A 15,170-nucleotide genomic window follows, 5' to 3' on the forward strand; every position below is an offset into this window, starting at 1 on the left:
TGCCTAAAGAGGCTCTGTGTTAACAGCTGGGATTATCCCGTAGCTTTTCTTAAAATGGGACATCGAAGTGTGAGCCAAACCGGACTTACTCTCCCCGCGACTGCCAAATTTGCAGAAAAACGGCTTCTATCTGCTGACTTGAGACAGAGCAACATCTATCTTTGTTACGTTTGAAAACGGAACGAGCTCTCACTTAATTCCCCCGTGGCTCGGTGCCATGCACTCACATTTACCAAAGCCGCCTGTCCAAAAATGGAACGTGTTGGATCAATAGTGGGAGGGGCAGGAGATTCCTGCGGCATTAATCACAGCCACTTTGTTTGGGACTCTAACGTGAAATGTAATATTCAAACTAATGGTTCGCCAATGGAAATGTTATTATTAGCCATTAGTTAACTTCGTTTTAAATATGTCTGGCCGCTGCAGCAGTGCCAACCGACTGTGGACATACTCCCTGTGGAACAGTGTCCCACAGCTGCCGTCACTGGAGCTCAGCTAAACCACCGTGTGATGAAGCAAATGCAGAGTTCCTGCTCCTCTCACATCGTATATGTTTGAAATTAATGACTGAGAACTCAGCAGTTTACTCTTTATTCTTCAGTAATTGCACCTGCTTCTACATTACTAGCCTTTCGTTTACTCGGCCTCACACTGACATTGTGTCACTTCCTGTTTTCCACTGGTGTTACGCTGTATGTTTCCTCTGTTCTCTCCGACTCTCTCTGCGATTATCTATCTACTGCTACGACCGATTAACTGAACAAGCAGTGGTTTTGTGAATTGGTTAATATTTTCACCCGCTACTTTATTTGCTTAAACTCTAACTTTCACATAGATTCACATACGGTGGTTTTGCTATCTTGCTAACAAGTTAGCTTAGCGGCGATGGCTTCTGCCACTTTATTTAAAATCCTAAAGGTGAGGTAATGAAGTAGAGAATAAGAACAGAAAGAAGAGCAGACCTCTGCTGTGTGGCTGCAGGTCCTGATGACCTGACGAGAGATTTTCATTACTTTTTTAATAAGTTTGATTAGGAGACTGTGGTCCTGGCTAATAAAGTGCTTCAGTCTTTTTTATGGGTCTGTTTGACCCATTCTGATTACGATTACTAAAGAAATAATGTGCTCAGGCACAGGTTTAACTATCTAAAAAGGTCAGCTCACTGTGATATCATTAAATGTTCTATATAAAACACTTTTGTGGCCCTTATTCTACAATACAAGGTGAAATTGTGATATTTCCTGCAGCTTGACTTGGTCGAAGCTGCATGTCGTACTTCGTTTTTCTTTTTTGTGGCAAGGATGTTAAACATCATGAGCAGTCGAAACATGACTTTCTGAATGGCTTGGATAAAAAAGGCAGTAACATAAAAAACAGACAGCAATTGGTTGTGGAATCAAAAGGTCATTTTAATGATCAATGATAGCAAAGAATGTAATAAAAAAAAATAAAGAGCAATAAGGGCAAAGGGCGTTATTAATTCAATAAATAATTGAAACAAAAAGAGGACTTCTTACTCTTATTCTATTCCTGGTGCTAAAAGAAAAGTAGTAGAGCAAAACCCTAATCTATCTACACTAACCAAACTGAAACAACTGAAAATAACACCCACTAACTAGTAATGCAAAGAAAATGGTCTCTGATAAAAAAGAGCATATGCAGGTGTGTCTAAGTGGCCCAGCCTCCGATTATCCCGAGTTTCAGTAGCTATGTGATACAAAGACATTAAATTGCTTTCAATAAACTCAATGATTAAACCACAGAACACACATGGGTGAACACATCAAATCACAGCCGCCCGACTGACTCACGTAACAGGTGCGTCACTGACCGTGATCAGTGATTGGAGGACAGCATCAAGAGCAGGACCAATCACAATTTGCCAAGGGATAAACACCAGCTTTTTGACCAAGAGTTGCCGGTCCACTTCCTGTATTAATTTTTTCACATTAAAAGTCTCTGAGGTGTCTTTTAGTCTTATGGCTGTGACGTTCACTTGCACACTGTGCTTTAAAGATATATTAGTAAAAAAAAAAAACACTATTGTTTTTGGGTTTTTGCTCACATGACTAAGTCTATTGCTGGTAGCTATCTCCTACATAAAAAACCTCATTCAGGACATCATTGCTCTTATTTTTCTTTCTTAAACTATACTTTTAGAAATATTTTACTTTTCTAGCTTTTTTTTTACCCGTAAAAAAATATTATAGAACCCTAAAACACGAGTTCCCAATTGCATTTTCTGCAGAAATCAACATGTTCTAGTTATTGTTACTAATTATTCTGTTAATTTGTGTGTCAAGGTTATGTTTTCAGTTTTCCATTTACCATAAGCTGTTGAACTCAAAAACGTATCACCACAGGAAAAGGTAGACGCACAAAGCGACAGTTGCCCCCACGGCGACTAAACCCGCAAACAGGCATTTGGCGGTAGATTTGCGGATGAAGCGGGTACGCTTCAACTCGATCCTGATGTGCTTTTGAATACAGCCGGTGATTATGTTCTCCACATGTGCTTCTGGCAGAAACAGCATTTGTTCCACTTTGTCCAAAAATGTCTTCTGAAGGTCTTTAGTGACACCATCTGCCACTGATTTATACATGTTGAACTTGAACGTAACGAGCTCCTCTGGTAGATTTAACGCGTCCCTCGTCAGCTCCAGCAGACGCTTCATGTGTGCGGCCACTGTGAGCTCATCAGTTAATTTCAGGGCTCCAGTTTTGTTGAAGACACGGTGGACTACTAAGAAGAGGAACTGGGCGATCTGCAGCTCTTCTCTTACAGTGGGCCCCTCACATGGTTCGTCCACCATGTTCTCAACTGTGTTATCCGTGTCTGTTTCTCTCTGTATTCCTTTTTGCATCACTTCCACTTTTTTGTTACACAAAATACGATACTGCTTTTACTGCTTTTTCGTGCCCAAGCCTTTCAGGTTACTTTTACTCCGAGTATTTATTTTTGATTGGTTTCTGTGAGACTGCTTGCGAGCAGTGAGGGCTGACCGCTGAGCAGCACGCGGCCGTGCTTCCTCCAGGCGAGCCCTGACACCTGGATCTTGGAACTTGGACACCTCCCGGTTCCACTCATCGTCGAAAGACTGTGCTTCCGATTCATCAATGTTCTGAAAGTCCTGGATGAGCTCCTCCTCTCTTGTGTTGTTGTTGTATTTCTTTTTGAGAACGTATCCCCTGTCCCTGATGTGGTGACCGACCGCCATCTTCTCCAGACCGCTCTCGGAGTCTTTAAGCGCTCGCCGGGTCTCTTTGATCCCCCCAGGGGCACGCTGTGTGGACGACGTTGCCTGGAAAACCTTGGGAGCCTCATTCCCAACCTTTGAATACGTCATTACTGATGAGGAGCTGAACGAGTGGATGTTTGGATCGGCGGACATGTTCTCAAAGTTTTGGTGCATCTCCTGGATCCTGTTTCTTATGGAGTTGTCAAACACGCTGAAATTGTTCCAGAACAAGCTGCCTTGCTCGTCTCTTAACGCCACGGAAGAGCTAGAATGCTCCGTCATGTCGGGAATGCGGTGATGGCTGCTGTGTTCTTCTCTTAACACAGTGGACGAGCCGGGATGCTCTGCTGCGTCCGGAGCACAGTTACGGCTGCTGTGTTCATCTCCTAACACAGTGGATGTGCATGGATGCTCCGCTGTGTCGGGGTTTTGATCAGAGGAGCCTTGCACCAACCGCTGCATGTTTTCCCTGTGAGCCCGGAATGGCTCGGAGAAAAACGGGTCATCTTCGAAATCGGTGAAAAACCTGTGCATTCTGAAACGTTTCACGGGGGTTTGAAAATGCAAAGGTACAAAAAATGTGTATCCAAATGTGACAGGTGTCCTGGCACAGCCTGGGTAAATTTACCTTACTTGGATGTTTGCGACGCCCGAGAACAGAGGATTACTTCATCATCTTCTAATCATCATTTCCAGTGTGATTCTGTCACTGTCATTGGAATCCTGAAACATGCCTTTGAAGTCTGCTTTTAAAATGTATATACGATGTCATGAAATGGCTTTGATGTGAAGTGTGACCTCATTTACAGTCATGTCTGTGTATACTATGTATTTACCATTAAACACAAATTATGCATGAAGAAATATCATACATTTATTTTTCATCATACTGTACATTAATTTTATTTAAAATACATCGAAAAATTTTAATATACAGATTAGAGAGACGGGTATTTTGTGAAAAATGCTTAATGCAATAAAAAAGTTTTTATTGCTTGATATTCTTACATATAGACCGGCTGCATGAAGAACTAAAAAAACAACCTTAATGGCAGGGTAATGTATATAATTTGTTAGTATTTTACTGTTCAAACAAAAAACATCTCACCCTCTATACAGAGGCAATTCAGAATGTCTGAGAAGCAGTGAGTGAGTGTTTTGTGAATGTGTATTTTGGCAGACAGCTGCTCTCAACCTCCCTACACTCATACCGCCGCTAAATCTCCAAATTGAATCATTATTATGAACCGATGAATGTGTACCACCAGCTGTGACCAAAACATCTGTGTCAGCATTTGTTAAAAACCCTGACCTGCCACTTCCCCTTTTTATTCTCCAAGGAACAAATGGTGACCCTTGCCTCCCTAACCTCTCATTTGGTTTCCTAGAACAGACAACTGACCTGAGACTTTCTTTTTTTTTTTACCAGTCCATTGTTTGTACCACAGCGAGGCAGGAAGTGCGCATGACATTTTCCCCACGCCTTCTTTGGAACTTGCCAGTACTGTGTGTAGTCGTCCTTAACAATGGAGACTGGAGGACCAGTCTGAAGATGACACCATGGGCTTCACCTGACGTCACCATAGTGTCTCTGAGCAAGGCGCAGAATATCTACTGTGTGTAAATAAACTTTCCTCTTTCATTACACCTGCTGGGCCTGAGTTGCCTGCATGTGCAGCCTGTCCCAACACATTTGGTGAAAAGTTTGGATGTAGATCATGTTGTGGAAAAAGGCTTGTTGCAAGAAAAACAGGAAGCAGCTAAGAATACACCCAAATGGGTCGTTAGGCCTATCTTGACATGTTTGCACCAAAAAGTCAGAGAGGCTTCCTCCGTTAGTTTTTTCCTGAAACAAAACAAAGAGAGGGGAGTTTTATGTGTGGCTTCACAGCTGATCTGGAACAATGTTATGCTCTTTGTTGTTGTTCTTCAAGGATTTTCAGGTGCAAGAACGCCGAGTTCTGGTTCAAATATCTGGTCGATTGTCTCATGACAGTAAGGTTATGATTTCATTGGCAGGACTTAACATTTTAGTGTTGTAAAGAAATGTCTGTTTGGATTCTACTGCTCAAAAAACCTGGTCGTAATGATTGGATGAGTTCTCATCATCAAAACCCTTAAATGTCACATAAGTTGATGTACTAAGCACAGGCTTAGTATGCTCCACCAATGCTATGCAACCAGAATGGGAGTGCGTAATGAACGTCTGCCACATGTGGACATATTTTAAGACAAAATAAGAAGATAAAGCAAAATCTAACAGTGTCATTTTGTATTGGGCGTATACTGTTCCGGTAGACACTCACCATTGTGCTATTGGTATCCATATCGGACATGAAAGAGTGGTATCAAGCCCTTTGAAATTTTCATCAGCTGGGATGCACCTGCCTAACGTGGTAATTTGTGCTTTGAGCTTTATTTTGATCAGTGAATACACTGTTTCGCCACTTACCACATCTCACATTGTTGTCTGCGACAAAAGACTCTACGTCTAAGCCGCCTCCCCCCACTTTTCTACATTAAATTGCAGACCCCCCCTCCTTTTCCCATCACTATAAGTGCCTCCTTTACCACACAGCTCTGCCTCACCCGCCCCACCTCCGCCCACTCCTGTCTTCCCGGCGACTAATTCTTTTCCGTCTCAGGCTGTGAATTGAAAGATCTGCAGCATCCAGAGACGGAGGGGACAGGAAGGAGGCTGCAGGGATGCTGTAAGGCAACATCCATTCATGAATGACCCCAATTGCACTTTTAAGGGAACATCTAGTCTCTGAAGGTGCAGGAACATGCATCTTTTCTTGGGTCAGATCAGCAACTATCCCAGGACACAGCGCATGACTAACTACTCGTCTTGTACCTCTGGACACGGGGTTTGAAGGACAGACGGCACTCGAGTAAGGAGTGGCGGCAGTGATTCAGTAGAGGACGTGAGGAGTTTTTCCAGGAGAGAATGGGCGGAGTAGGCTGGTGTCTCACCACTGCCCTCACTTGGGTCAAATTCATCTTCTACTGCATCTTCCCCTTTCGGAAACAAAGGAAAAGCAAGAGCAAGGTACGGCTCACGTCGTGAATGTGAAGTATGAATGATGAGGAGGTTTTCGGGATCAGCTTCGGTGTTTATTCTTGTTTCCCTTTTTCCTAATTTCCTCAACTTAAGACTTGTGCATGTGCCTGTTGAACTTAGCGTCAGCAGCGTTCATGGATGGATTTATTTTCCCTGTTTAAAGTAGAGAACGCAAACGCTGCACAAGCTCAGTCGCTTGTGACAAATGACGGTATTCTTAGCCATGTCTGCTGCGTGCCTCTGGAGGAATGACGATGTCGGTGGTGGATTTGTTGACTGGTCCACCACTTTGGTCTAGACTCAACTATCCTAAGTGCCCACTACTCAATTTAGCTCTGATATTAATGGCTCCCAGAAGACGAATCCCAGATGACTCCCTGAGGTAATCTGACTTTTCTCCTCGCACCACCGTCAAGTGCCAAGGATTTGATTTGTGCTAAACTGACGACGTCCCCACCAGCCTCAGCTGTACTTAATGTCTACTCCTAATTATCACCTATAAGTATGCCAACATGTTTGGCAAAGGTGGTCAAAAGGACAAACATTTTTTGCGTAAACTAAACTAATTCCCTTTTCTGACTTGACATTGATTGATTTTGTCATTAGTGTGATGAGATGGAGTCTTGCATACAACCTCATCTTGAAATGCACCAACAGTTGTATGTGCAGTTGCCTCGAGGTCTTCCAGTGTTCATGTAAATGGTCATAAACATGGACACAGGATATTACCAGTCTGACTTTGTGAAGGTCTGTGCCAGTGAGTGGATCCATTAAACCTGCAAATCGGCACACACTCACACAGTTTTTGACTACAGACAGACAGACACGCAGCAGCTCTATAACTGAAGGAGAACGTGTTCTTAGACTGTCTGGTCACAGACACCTTGAGGGTCTTTAACATTTCCTGACGTTGTGCATCTTCCTTTGCTGGCACTTTGATGGTTGCTCTGTCTTAATGAGACAGATGTGCACTTCACTTGCAGTTGCCCTAAGTTCTGGCTTGTCTGCATTGATGACCCTTTGACGTGACCTTTTAACATCCCACTATTACCTAATGATGATGTTGTAACAAACAGCAGCTGTTATCTTCATATTTCACTGATCTGTCATGTTGTAAAGATTCAGCAGCGTGTCACACGTTTGTGACGTCAGCTTCTCGGTACCGTAATTCCTAAACGGTTGAATAACTGCCAGGTATCAAAAGTGAAAGTTATCTTGGCAAAAGGGGCGGAATCAAATTTTTTTGACAATTCTACAGCCATAAAATCAAAATGCTGAATTCTTAAAGTTACAGGATGTGCATGTCCTGTATTTTTTCTTTACTTGTCACATCTTTGACATACATGAGGAACTCTGTATCTGGTGCTGTGGAGCTTGTTCTACGTCACTCACGCGAGTGGCCTCACGTACAGTCGTGTACTGCAGTTGCGTGATTGTTGCTTGCATGGGTCTGTGTGTTCTGGTGTTGTGTTGTGTTGTGTTGTGTTGTGTTGTGTGGTGTCGCTCCTTCCTCGCAGTGTTACACAGCAGAAAGAGAACAGAGGGAAAAAACGTGCACACACATGTGAGTGTTCTGGGGAAGGAGGGAGGGAGGGAGGGAGGGCCTGGGTCTGTATTGTTTTCAACAGATGGGAGTCATGGGGGTGGGAAAGGGTGTGTGTGTGTGTGTGTGTGTGTGTTTTGGCTGAAGTGTGTTCTTCCTCTCTCTGTCAACAGCTGAACTCCCCCTTTAACTAGCAGGTTCTAGGACGTCAGCCAAGACGACAGAACACACCCCTGTGCTGTTTATATGTTCACTCTTGACTTATCTATCCGTGTTTATGGACTCCCTCTATCTATATCTCTATCTATCTATCTATCTCCTCTCTGTCTCTTTACATCTGTGTCCACAGATTTATTTACTTGCCTTTTTCCGCCCCTGTGTCCACTCAATGGTTTTCCATCGTAACAGGCCGCCGGCGTTAGAGCTTTGATCGCTTGTTTACCCGTCTTCACTTGTTTCAAGGACAGTGACCCGGCACAGCTTAATCTACTTAATTGTACGAGCGCCTCGCTGTCCACTCTCGGCTCTGGTTTTCAAAAGGAGACAGAAATGGTCAAGGTTAAAGAGGTACTAAAACAAATCCTACCAGTGATCTGATTAGAATTGGAAATAGGCCCACCCTCCCTTTACTACATTTTACACACACACACACATACACACACTCTCCATTACTTCTGCAGGCCTTCATTTAATAATTGTATAATAAGTGTGCTGTGAGCAAGTAAGTCTATGAGCTTGGATGCAGTTTGTTTAGCGGCCACCAGTGGGCGCCGCCACAGCACTTTTTGCTTGAATGTGTAATCTGAAAGGAGATCTTCTGAGTGTGTTATCAGTGTTGTGTCAGAGTCAGTTAGTCCTGGATCACCTTGACTTTGACGACATGTGATATCCAGTCACATCAGATATGACACAATTCTGCTCTCTCGTTACTTCTGTTGCCAAAAGTTGCAAAAGACCGCATGTAAACAACATTGATATCGTCGTCTTTTCTCAGCTCTCTTTGTTCCCTGCACAGTAAATCCTGATGCTAAACATAGCAGATGTTATTCATATCAAAAAATAAATAACACATCATTCACTGTGACACCACAGTGTTTTGACAGGGACACTGGACAAAGTGACTGGACGCAAGACAGAGAACACAGTGTACACAATGTCATCAGTTTTAATTTTAGTACCAACGTTATTCAGTGACTTGTGTTCTAAAATAATAGTGAAAAGTTTAAAAATGATGGTTCAGGTTTAAAAGCTCTACTGTTTAACTGTAAGATGTCTAAATAATGTTTTTTATCTTGGTGTTAGACGGCCTTTTGTGAACTTACTCTCCCATATAGAAGCTCAAAATCGCTCATTTTCTACATGGACGCTGGTGTGGGACGTCAGTCGCATACAAACTTCTGTTTTCAGTTAGAAAAGGTTGTCTAATGGCAAGAGAAAGATATAGTAGAGTTGAACAGACATACATTTCATCAGATTTCATTAGAATTTCAATTTTAACAACAGATAAAAACATTATCAGTGACTTTTTGGGCCTCCTGTCAAGAACCAGTGACTCGACAAAGTTATTGATTAACAGGTGAACACGGTGGAGCATTTTGCTGCTAAACAGCCAAATGTTTAAGAGCTGTTAGAATGAAGAACATGGTTAAAAATAGAACAGTGGAAACTTTAAACCACCCTACTATGATTTTCCTAGTTGGGGTCAAGGGTCGTGTAAGCCTGTGTGAAGTCATACAGTTATACTGGAAGTGACTGATCCGTTATTAACTCATCGTTTAGTGTTTATTTGTTCACTTTTTCTTTGTTTTTAAGTGCACAGTGTCGTGGAGAACTCAAACTCCTTGCATGTGGACACATACTGGGGCCAGAAGGGCTGATTCACATTCTGACTGAGTGATGGCAAACCCTGCACAGCTCACCAGCCTATTATGGGGCGCTCATTTTAGGCTTCAGGGTTTCAGTTCCCCAAGTGGCCAAAATCAGTTCAGACAAGTTCAGAGATAAATACCACATTTCCGAATGCATCTCCACCTGGTCCGTGTTTGCGGACGCTCCGTGAGGGAGTTGGTCATGGTCACACACGCATTTGCTTCGCCGGAGACTCAGCTATTGATTCTCTAATGAAAACCTTCAGTGCATTGATCATCGAAGTTAAAGATAGAAGTAGATGAAGAGTAGTAACAGCGGTGGATAAAGCAGTCGTAGGCAACATGTCTTTCCTTTTCCATTTCCTTGTGAAGGACACAATTTCACACAAAAAAAAGCTCACAATTTCTTTTTTCAAATAATAACAACAGGTGAATCAATATGTTCTTCATTTGTTTTAAATGTATACAGTGCTAACGTACTGTATGGATGTTGGCTTTGGATTCCTATTAGTGGGTATAAGTATAAGTGTGTCTCCTGAAGCCATGGGAATACAAAAATATTGTTTCTTTAAAACTCGGACCTTATGCAATTATCAGATAAGTATCTTTGTGTGTGTGTGTGTGTGAGTGGGATTAAGTCTGAATGTCTCCTCTCTAACTTTGTCTCCTTTAGTGAATTTTGTCTCCGTTAGGGTGCAGGAAATACCAGGGGATTAATCCTCAGTGCCACTGGGGTGAGTCTGTGTGTGTGTCTGTGTGTGGCTGGGTTTGTGTATTTATATAGTGTGTTTGTGTATGAGTGTGTAAGAGAGAGAGAGAGCAAGAGTGTGGGGAGAAAAGGGATGTTACAGGTTTGGTTGTATGCCGTCGGTTTGACTGCTTCTGTTCCAAAACTGTGTGTGTGTGTGTGTGTGTGTGTGTGTGTGTGTGTGTGTGTGTGTGCATCATTGGTCCAAAAGTGTAGGTGTGCAAGCGTGAGAGTGACAAACTAAAAAAAAAAATCTACACAAGAGGATAAAGAGTCACGCATGGGGCCACCATAGTCACTGATGAGCAGTGAGAACTTAATGAAGCAGTTTTTACTTCCTGGCCCCTCTGTGTTCTTTCTCTTTAGTGAGGGGTTAAGATGAGGGGAAGGTGTGTGTGTGTGTGTGTGTGTGTGTGTGTGTGTGTGTGTGTGAGTGTGTGTGTGGGGCCCACTACTACTCAGAGGGTGATCCTTTAGGACTGCTTTTATTTCTTTTGTTTGACAAGGAAAACGCATTTACAGGGCCAAGAGAGGGATTAATAATGCTAACGGGGTAAGTGTTAAGTTTGTGACCAAATGCAGGAGATGGATTATACAGAGTTTCACTGAAATAACTATCGATGGGTTGTTCTAGACAAAATTGTCTAGAAAGGATGTTTATCAAAAAGTCTCCAAAAGACGTTTCACAGAATTTCTCCTTCAAGTCCCCGAATAATATCCCAATGTGCCCGTGTGCAAACACAGCAGGAAAAACTCTGGATAATTCAACGTGAGTACGGGTCTCCTCCTGATTCCTTTATGCTCGAGCCAGGCTCCTCTGCTCACCTGGATGTTCTGGACATTTTTCCCTGCTTTTGTAAGATTATTTCTATTAAGTCATATTTAAAGGGCAAAGTTTTGAAAATGGCCGTATCTGATTTCTCTGACATTTTTCCTGAGATGAAGAAAAGAGCTGCCGGGTGGATGGTGCCCACTCTGAAGGCTGGTCAGTGTCACCGCACAGGCCATGAACAACATCCAACCTGAGCAAAAAATGAGATCTGTTTGTTCCATCAAGTGCTGTAAAGTAGAAATTGACTCTGAGGCCACAAAGTGATCAATCACCCGTCGTATCTTAATCGTCTCAGCCATAGAGCTTTAGTGTTGCATGGACACGTTTGCCTTGGGCATCATCATGAACATATACACAGATCCACGATCACTGAGTTACACCTTTCACAGTTCACCATTCACACTAACATTCACACTCTCCAGTTGTCCTAACCCCCAATCTGCATGTTGTTGGACACAGGAGTTCCTGGAGAAAGCCCATGCATGCACCAACAAGGAGAACATGGGCCTTGAATCTAGCACATTTAAGGTTTATTGGGAAAAATAAATAATATAATATTCATTCATGTATAAGTCTGTCCTTTTTGTATATATACATAGGGGCCACACGGTTGGTGTAGTGGTTAGCACTCTTGCCTTTGCAGCAAGAAGACCCAGGTTTGCGATCCAGTCGGAACAAGGGCCTTTCTGCATGGAGTTAGCATGTTCTCCCCGTGTGTGCCTGGGTTTTCTCCCGGTTCTCCGGCTTCCTCCTACACATGCAATATGGGGATTAGGTCAATCGGACGCTCTAAATCACATGTGTCAAACTGGTGGCCCGGGGGCCACATGTGGCCCTCCAATCGATTACATGCGGCCCGCCCACCACTGGTCAAGGTGATGGAATACAGACAGAATATGTATTTGCCAGAAATATTTTTATAATAGTAATAAGACATTCGGTTGCAATCATTGCTTTATTAAATGTATTATACTCAACATGAAATTACATATATTTAAGCTGTTTTAATCACAATTATCCTTGTCATAAATTTCCAATTTAATTCTCAGTTTTTGTGCATCATAAATATGTTTTGTGAATCATTCTATATCAAAACAAGCACTTTCACTTTGCAATTCTGTCTAATATCATAATGAATATCTTTTATTGCCCACCGGCTACTAAGTAGTTGTTTTTTTCCACTTTTTTTCTTCTATGTCGGCCCCTGCTTGACCAGACTATATGCTCATTGGCCCCCAGGTCATTTGAGTTTGACACCCCTGCTCTAAATGGACCATAGGTGTGAGTGAGAGAGTGGCTGGTTGTTTGTCAGCTGAGATTGGCACAGCTCCATCTGCAGGAGAAGATGGATGGATGGATGGATGTATATACACACCTCTAGCTTTACAGAGGCCATCATCTTGTGCCCCCATGTTTGTACAGCAGCCCAAATAGACACACAAGTCAAAGTGTACTGTAATTCCCTTGGGTCTGAATAGAATGTGTTTTCTTCGAATAGCGTTTTCCAGGATGAGGAAAAGTGCCGGTGGACGTTCGTCTCAAGGGCAAAAACAGGGGGAGACAGACTTTATGAAATATTAAAATGTGCCCGGTACAGAAATAAACAGGGAAACTGAGCATGAGAGAGAGGGAGAGAGATGCGAGATGGGGGGAGGTGAAGTGTGGTGGATGCTGAGGGGTAAGAACAGGGGAGGGGGCTGGGATGAATGAATGAATGAAATTAAGAGTGGTGAGACTTGGTGGGGCAAAGAGGGAGCAAGAGATGGGATGAGAGTGAGAGGAGGGGCAAAATAAGATGGATAATAAGAGTATCCCCTCCCCCTGTGCTCCTGTGAAGAGGTGGGGGCAACCTGACCCCCATGCCTCCCCCACAGGAAAAAAAAAAAAAAGCTTTGTGAAACTTTACTTGGCAGAGGGAAAGAGAGGCAGAGCGAGCTGAGAGAGAGAGTGAGAGTGGGAGAGAGAGAGAGAGAGAGAGAGGCAGTCCGGATCCAATTTAGGCTGAGGGGAGAGACGGAGGAGGAGACAGCAAGTCAGAGCGTGAAGTAAGAAGGAGAACTCAGGAGGTGAAAGAGAGTCGGGACAGTCATGGCTTTGCAACGTTGGGCAACTTGTCTCGTGTCTGGATTAGACTTGAGGAAGCCGACTGGTCTGTAGCAGCAGCAGCAGCAGCAGCAGCATCATCATCATCATCATCGCCACCACTCGTGTCCATCACCATGCCGTCTGTCTCCCTCAGCTTGCCAACAGCTCTGGCTGGACCTGCACGCACCTGGGTCTGCCTGTCCTGCATGTTCTGGGTGAGAAAACTTTCCACCTGGACGTTCCACCAGGGTCATGTGTGATTGGTCCAAGTGTCATCACAGGACGACTGCAGCGCAACTCCTGATATACTGCACGTCATAGTTGAGTCATGAGTGCGTTGAGTGTTGACTTGGCCACAGGATGCAATTAGCTAAACTGCTTTTGTTGTGATTGTTTGTTTTTTACTGGCTCGGTCCCACTGGAAAACCCTGATCAAATCAAGCTGGTCCAGGGATCAGTTGGGTGGTCTTGTCTGTCGGGGGTTGGGCAGAGGGTTGAGACCCGGGCTCTGGGGTGGGGGGGGGCTGGGGCTTGGCACAGTGACACATTTTCGAGAGGAGGATATTATTGAGAACGGGAGTTTGTGCAAATCCTCCAGAAACAGAATTCTGCTCCTTCCTTAGCCTCTTTCTCACCCTTCCTCCCTCACCCACTCACTCACTCACTCACTCACTCACTCCCCCTGCGTCCCGTTCGGTCTCACTCTAGGTGGTTGGGACACTCAGCTCTTTTTTGCTTTCTCTTGTATAATTCAATCTGCTGCGCATTCCCGCTCACAGTGAGGGGCTGTTTGTGCACTTGTGTGTCTGCGTTGCAATGTGAGCTCTGCTTGTGTGTGTGTGTGTGTCTACACACTGCGAGCACGGTCCCTACATTTATCTCCCAACCCCGTGAGTGCTTTTACTAATTTGTGTTGATATGAAAGGACATTCCAGGCTCAAACATACAGCAGCGCATGCTGCTCTCCTCCTCTCCGGCTGAATGGAGGATGAAAGAGGAGCGTAGCTGAATAGACCATTGAGATCCATCCTCACTCATTCTGCGGCGCTCCTTTGGGACATGACTTCAAACCAGTGGCAGAGCTGGAGTTCTGGGCGAAGAGACTGGATAATCTTACACAGCTCTTCATCAGTTAATTACCATTCTTTCTTTAGAGGAGCGGGAGCAGCGAGGTGAAGGGGGGGGGGTTGTAAAAGAATCTCAAAGCCCCCCAGCTAAGCTGTGGGTCACTGATTGACTGCATCAGGACACTGTATGACAAAGCGATCTCATTGATGAGCACCGGGGTTCAATCTGTGCACCTCTGTTAATAGTGGGCTCTAAAACCCGCCTTAATGTGGCCACAGTGTATTTCAGTTTAATTAAACTTAATTGTCGTGACGCCAGACATTGTAAACCAGAGCAGAGTGAAAGAGCACTTCATAGTTCTGCACAATATATTATACATCTATCATCATCTTGTGGTAGTTTTATTTGGTCAACACCATAAAAGTAGATCATTGTTTTTGCTTTGTTTATTTTATGTTAGCATTTTCTAGCAAATATGGCAGCAAATCTCACTCAAGGCTATTTAAATCCCCCTCATCCTGTAGCTCCAACTACTTAGTGGGTATGAGTTGCAATGTGAGACATAGCAGTTGGATTAAAATGAGTATTTTCACGTTTATTTCAAATGTAACTTGTCAGATTTCTATTTTTTGGGGGATGTTTTTCAGTTGAATTTGTGGAAAATGTTTGTAGATGTTCAATTTTCTCTAAAAGAAACATGTAGAAATTAGAAATAATGAATTA

General features: G+C 43.5%; 2 protein-coding genes across 4 annotated transcripts in view; one reads left to right on the forward strand and one right to left on the reverse strand.

Moving 5' to 3' along the window:
* Window positions 1–15,170, forward strand: part of tns1b (tensin 1b) — a 167,359-nt gene that overhangs the window by 22,999 nt on the left and 129,190 nt on the right. The window contains exon 1 of one of the 3 annotated variants that reach the window (XM_044013793.1): window positions 13,230–13,594. The exons of the other annotated variants lie outside the window; for them this stretch is intronic. Within the exon in view, the coding sequence (XP_043869728.1) occupies window positions 13,514–13,594 (81 nt within the window). The 5' untranslated portion in view covers window positions 13,230–13,513. Of the gene's footprint in view, window positions 1–13,229; window positions 13,595–15,170 lie in introns of those variants that run through there. 3 annotated transcript variants of the gene reach the window in all.
* LOC122758227 (myeloid leukemia factor 1-like) lies at window positions 2,904–3,852 on the reverse strand. The gene is made up of 2 exons (XM_044012242.1): window positions 3,631–3,852; window positions 2,904–3,543 (listed from the first exon to the last, which is right to left on the reverse strand). Exons 1-2 carry the CDS (start codon window positions 3,771–3,773, stop codon window positions 2,904–2,906), a joined length of 783 nt encoding a protein of 260 aa, XP_043868177.1. The 5' UTR covers window positions 3,774–3,852.

Source organism: Solea senegalensis, linkage group LG2, assembly GCF_019176455.1.
Source record: "Solea senegalensis isolate Sse05_10M linkage group LG2, IFAPA_SoseM_1, whole genome shotgun sequence".
Lineage (NCBI taxonomy): Eukaryota > Metazoa > Chordata > Actinopteri > Pleuronectiformes > Soleidae > Solea > Solea senegalensis.

Coding starts and splice junctions, on each gene's coding strand:
- LOC122758227 (XM_044012242.1), bottom strand. CDS start 3,773: ATGCACAGGTTTTTCACCGATTTCGAAGATGACCCGTTTTTCTCCGAG. Junction 3,544..3,630: donor CATCCATGCACATCCACTGT/GTTAGGAGATGA, acceptor AGAAGAACACAG/CAGCCATCACCGCATTCCCG.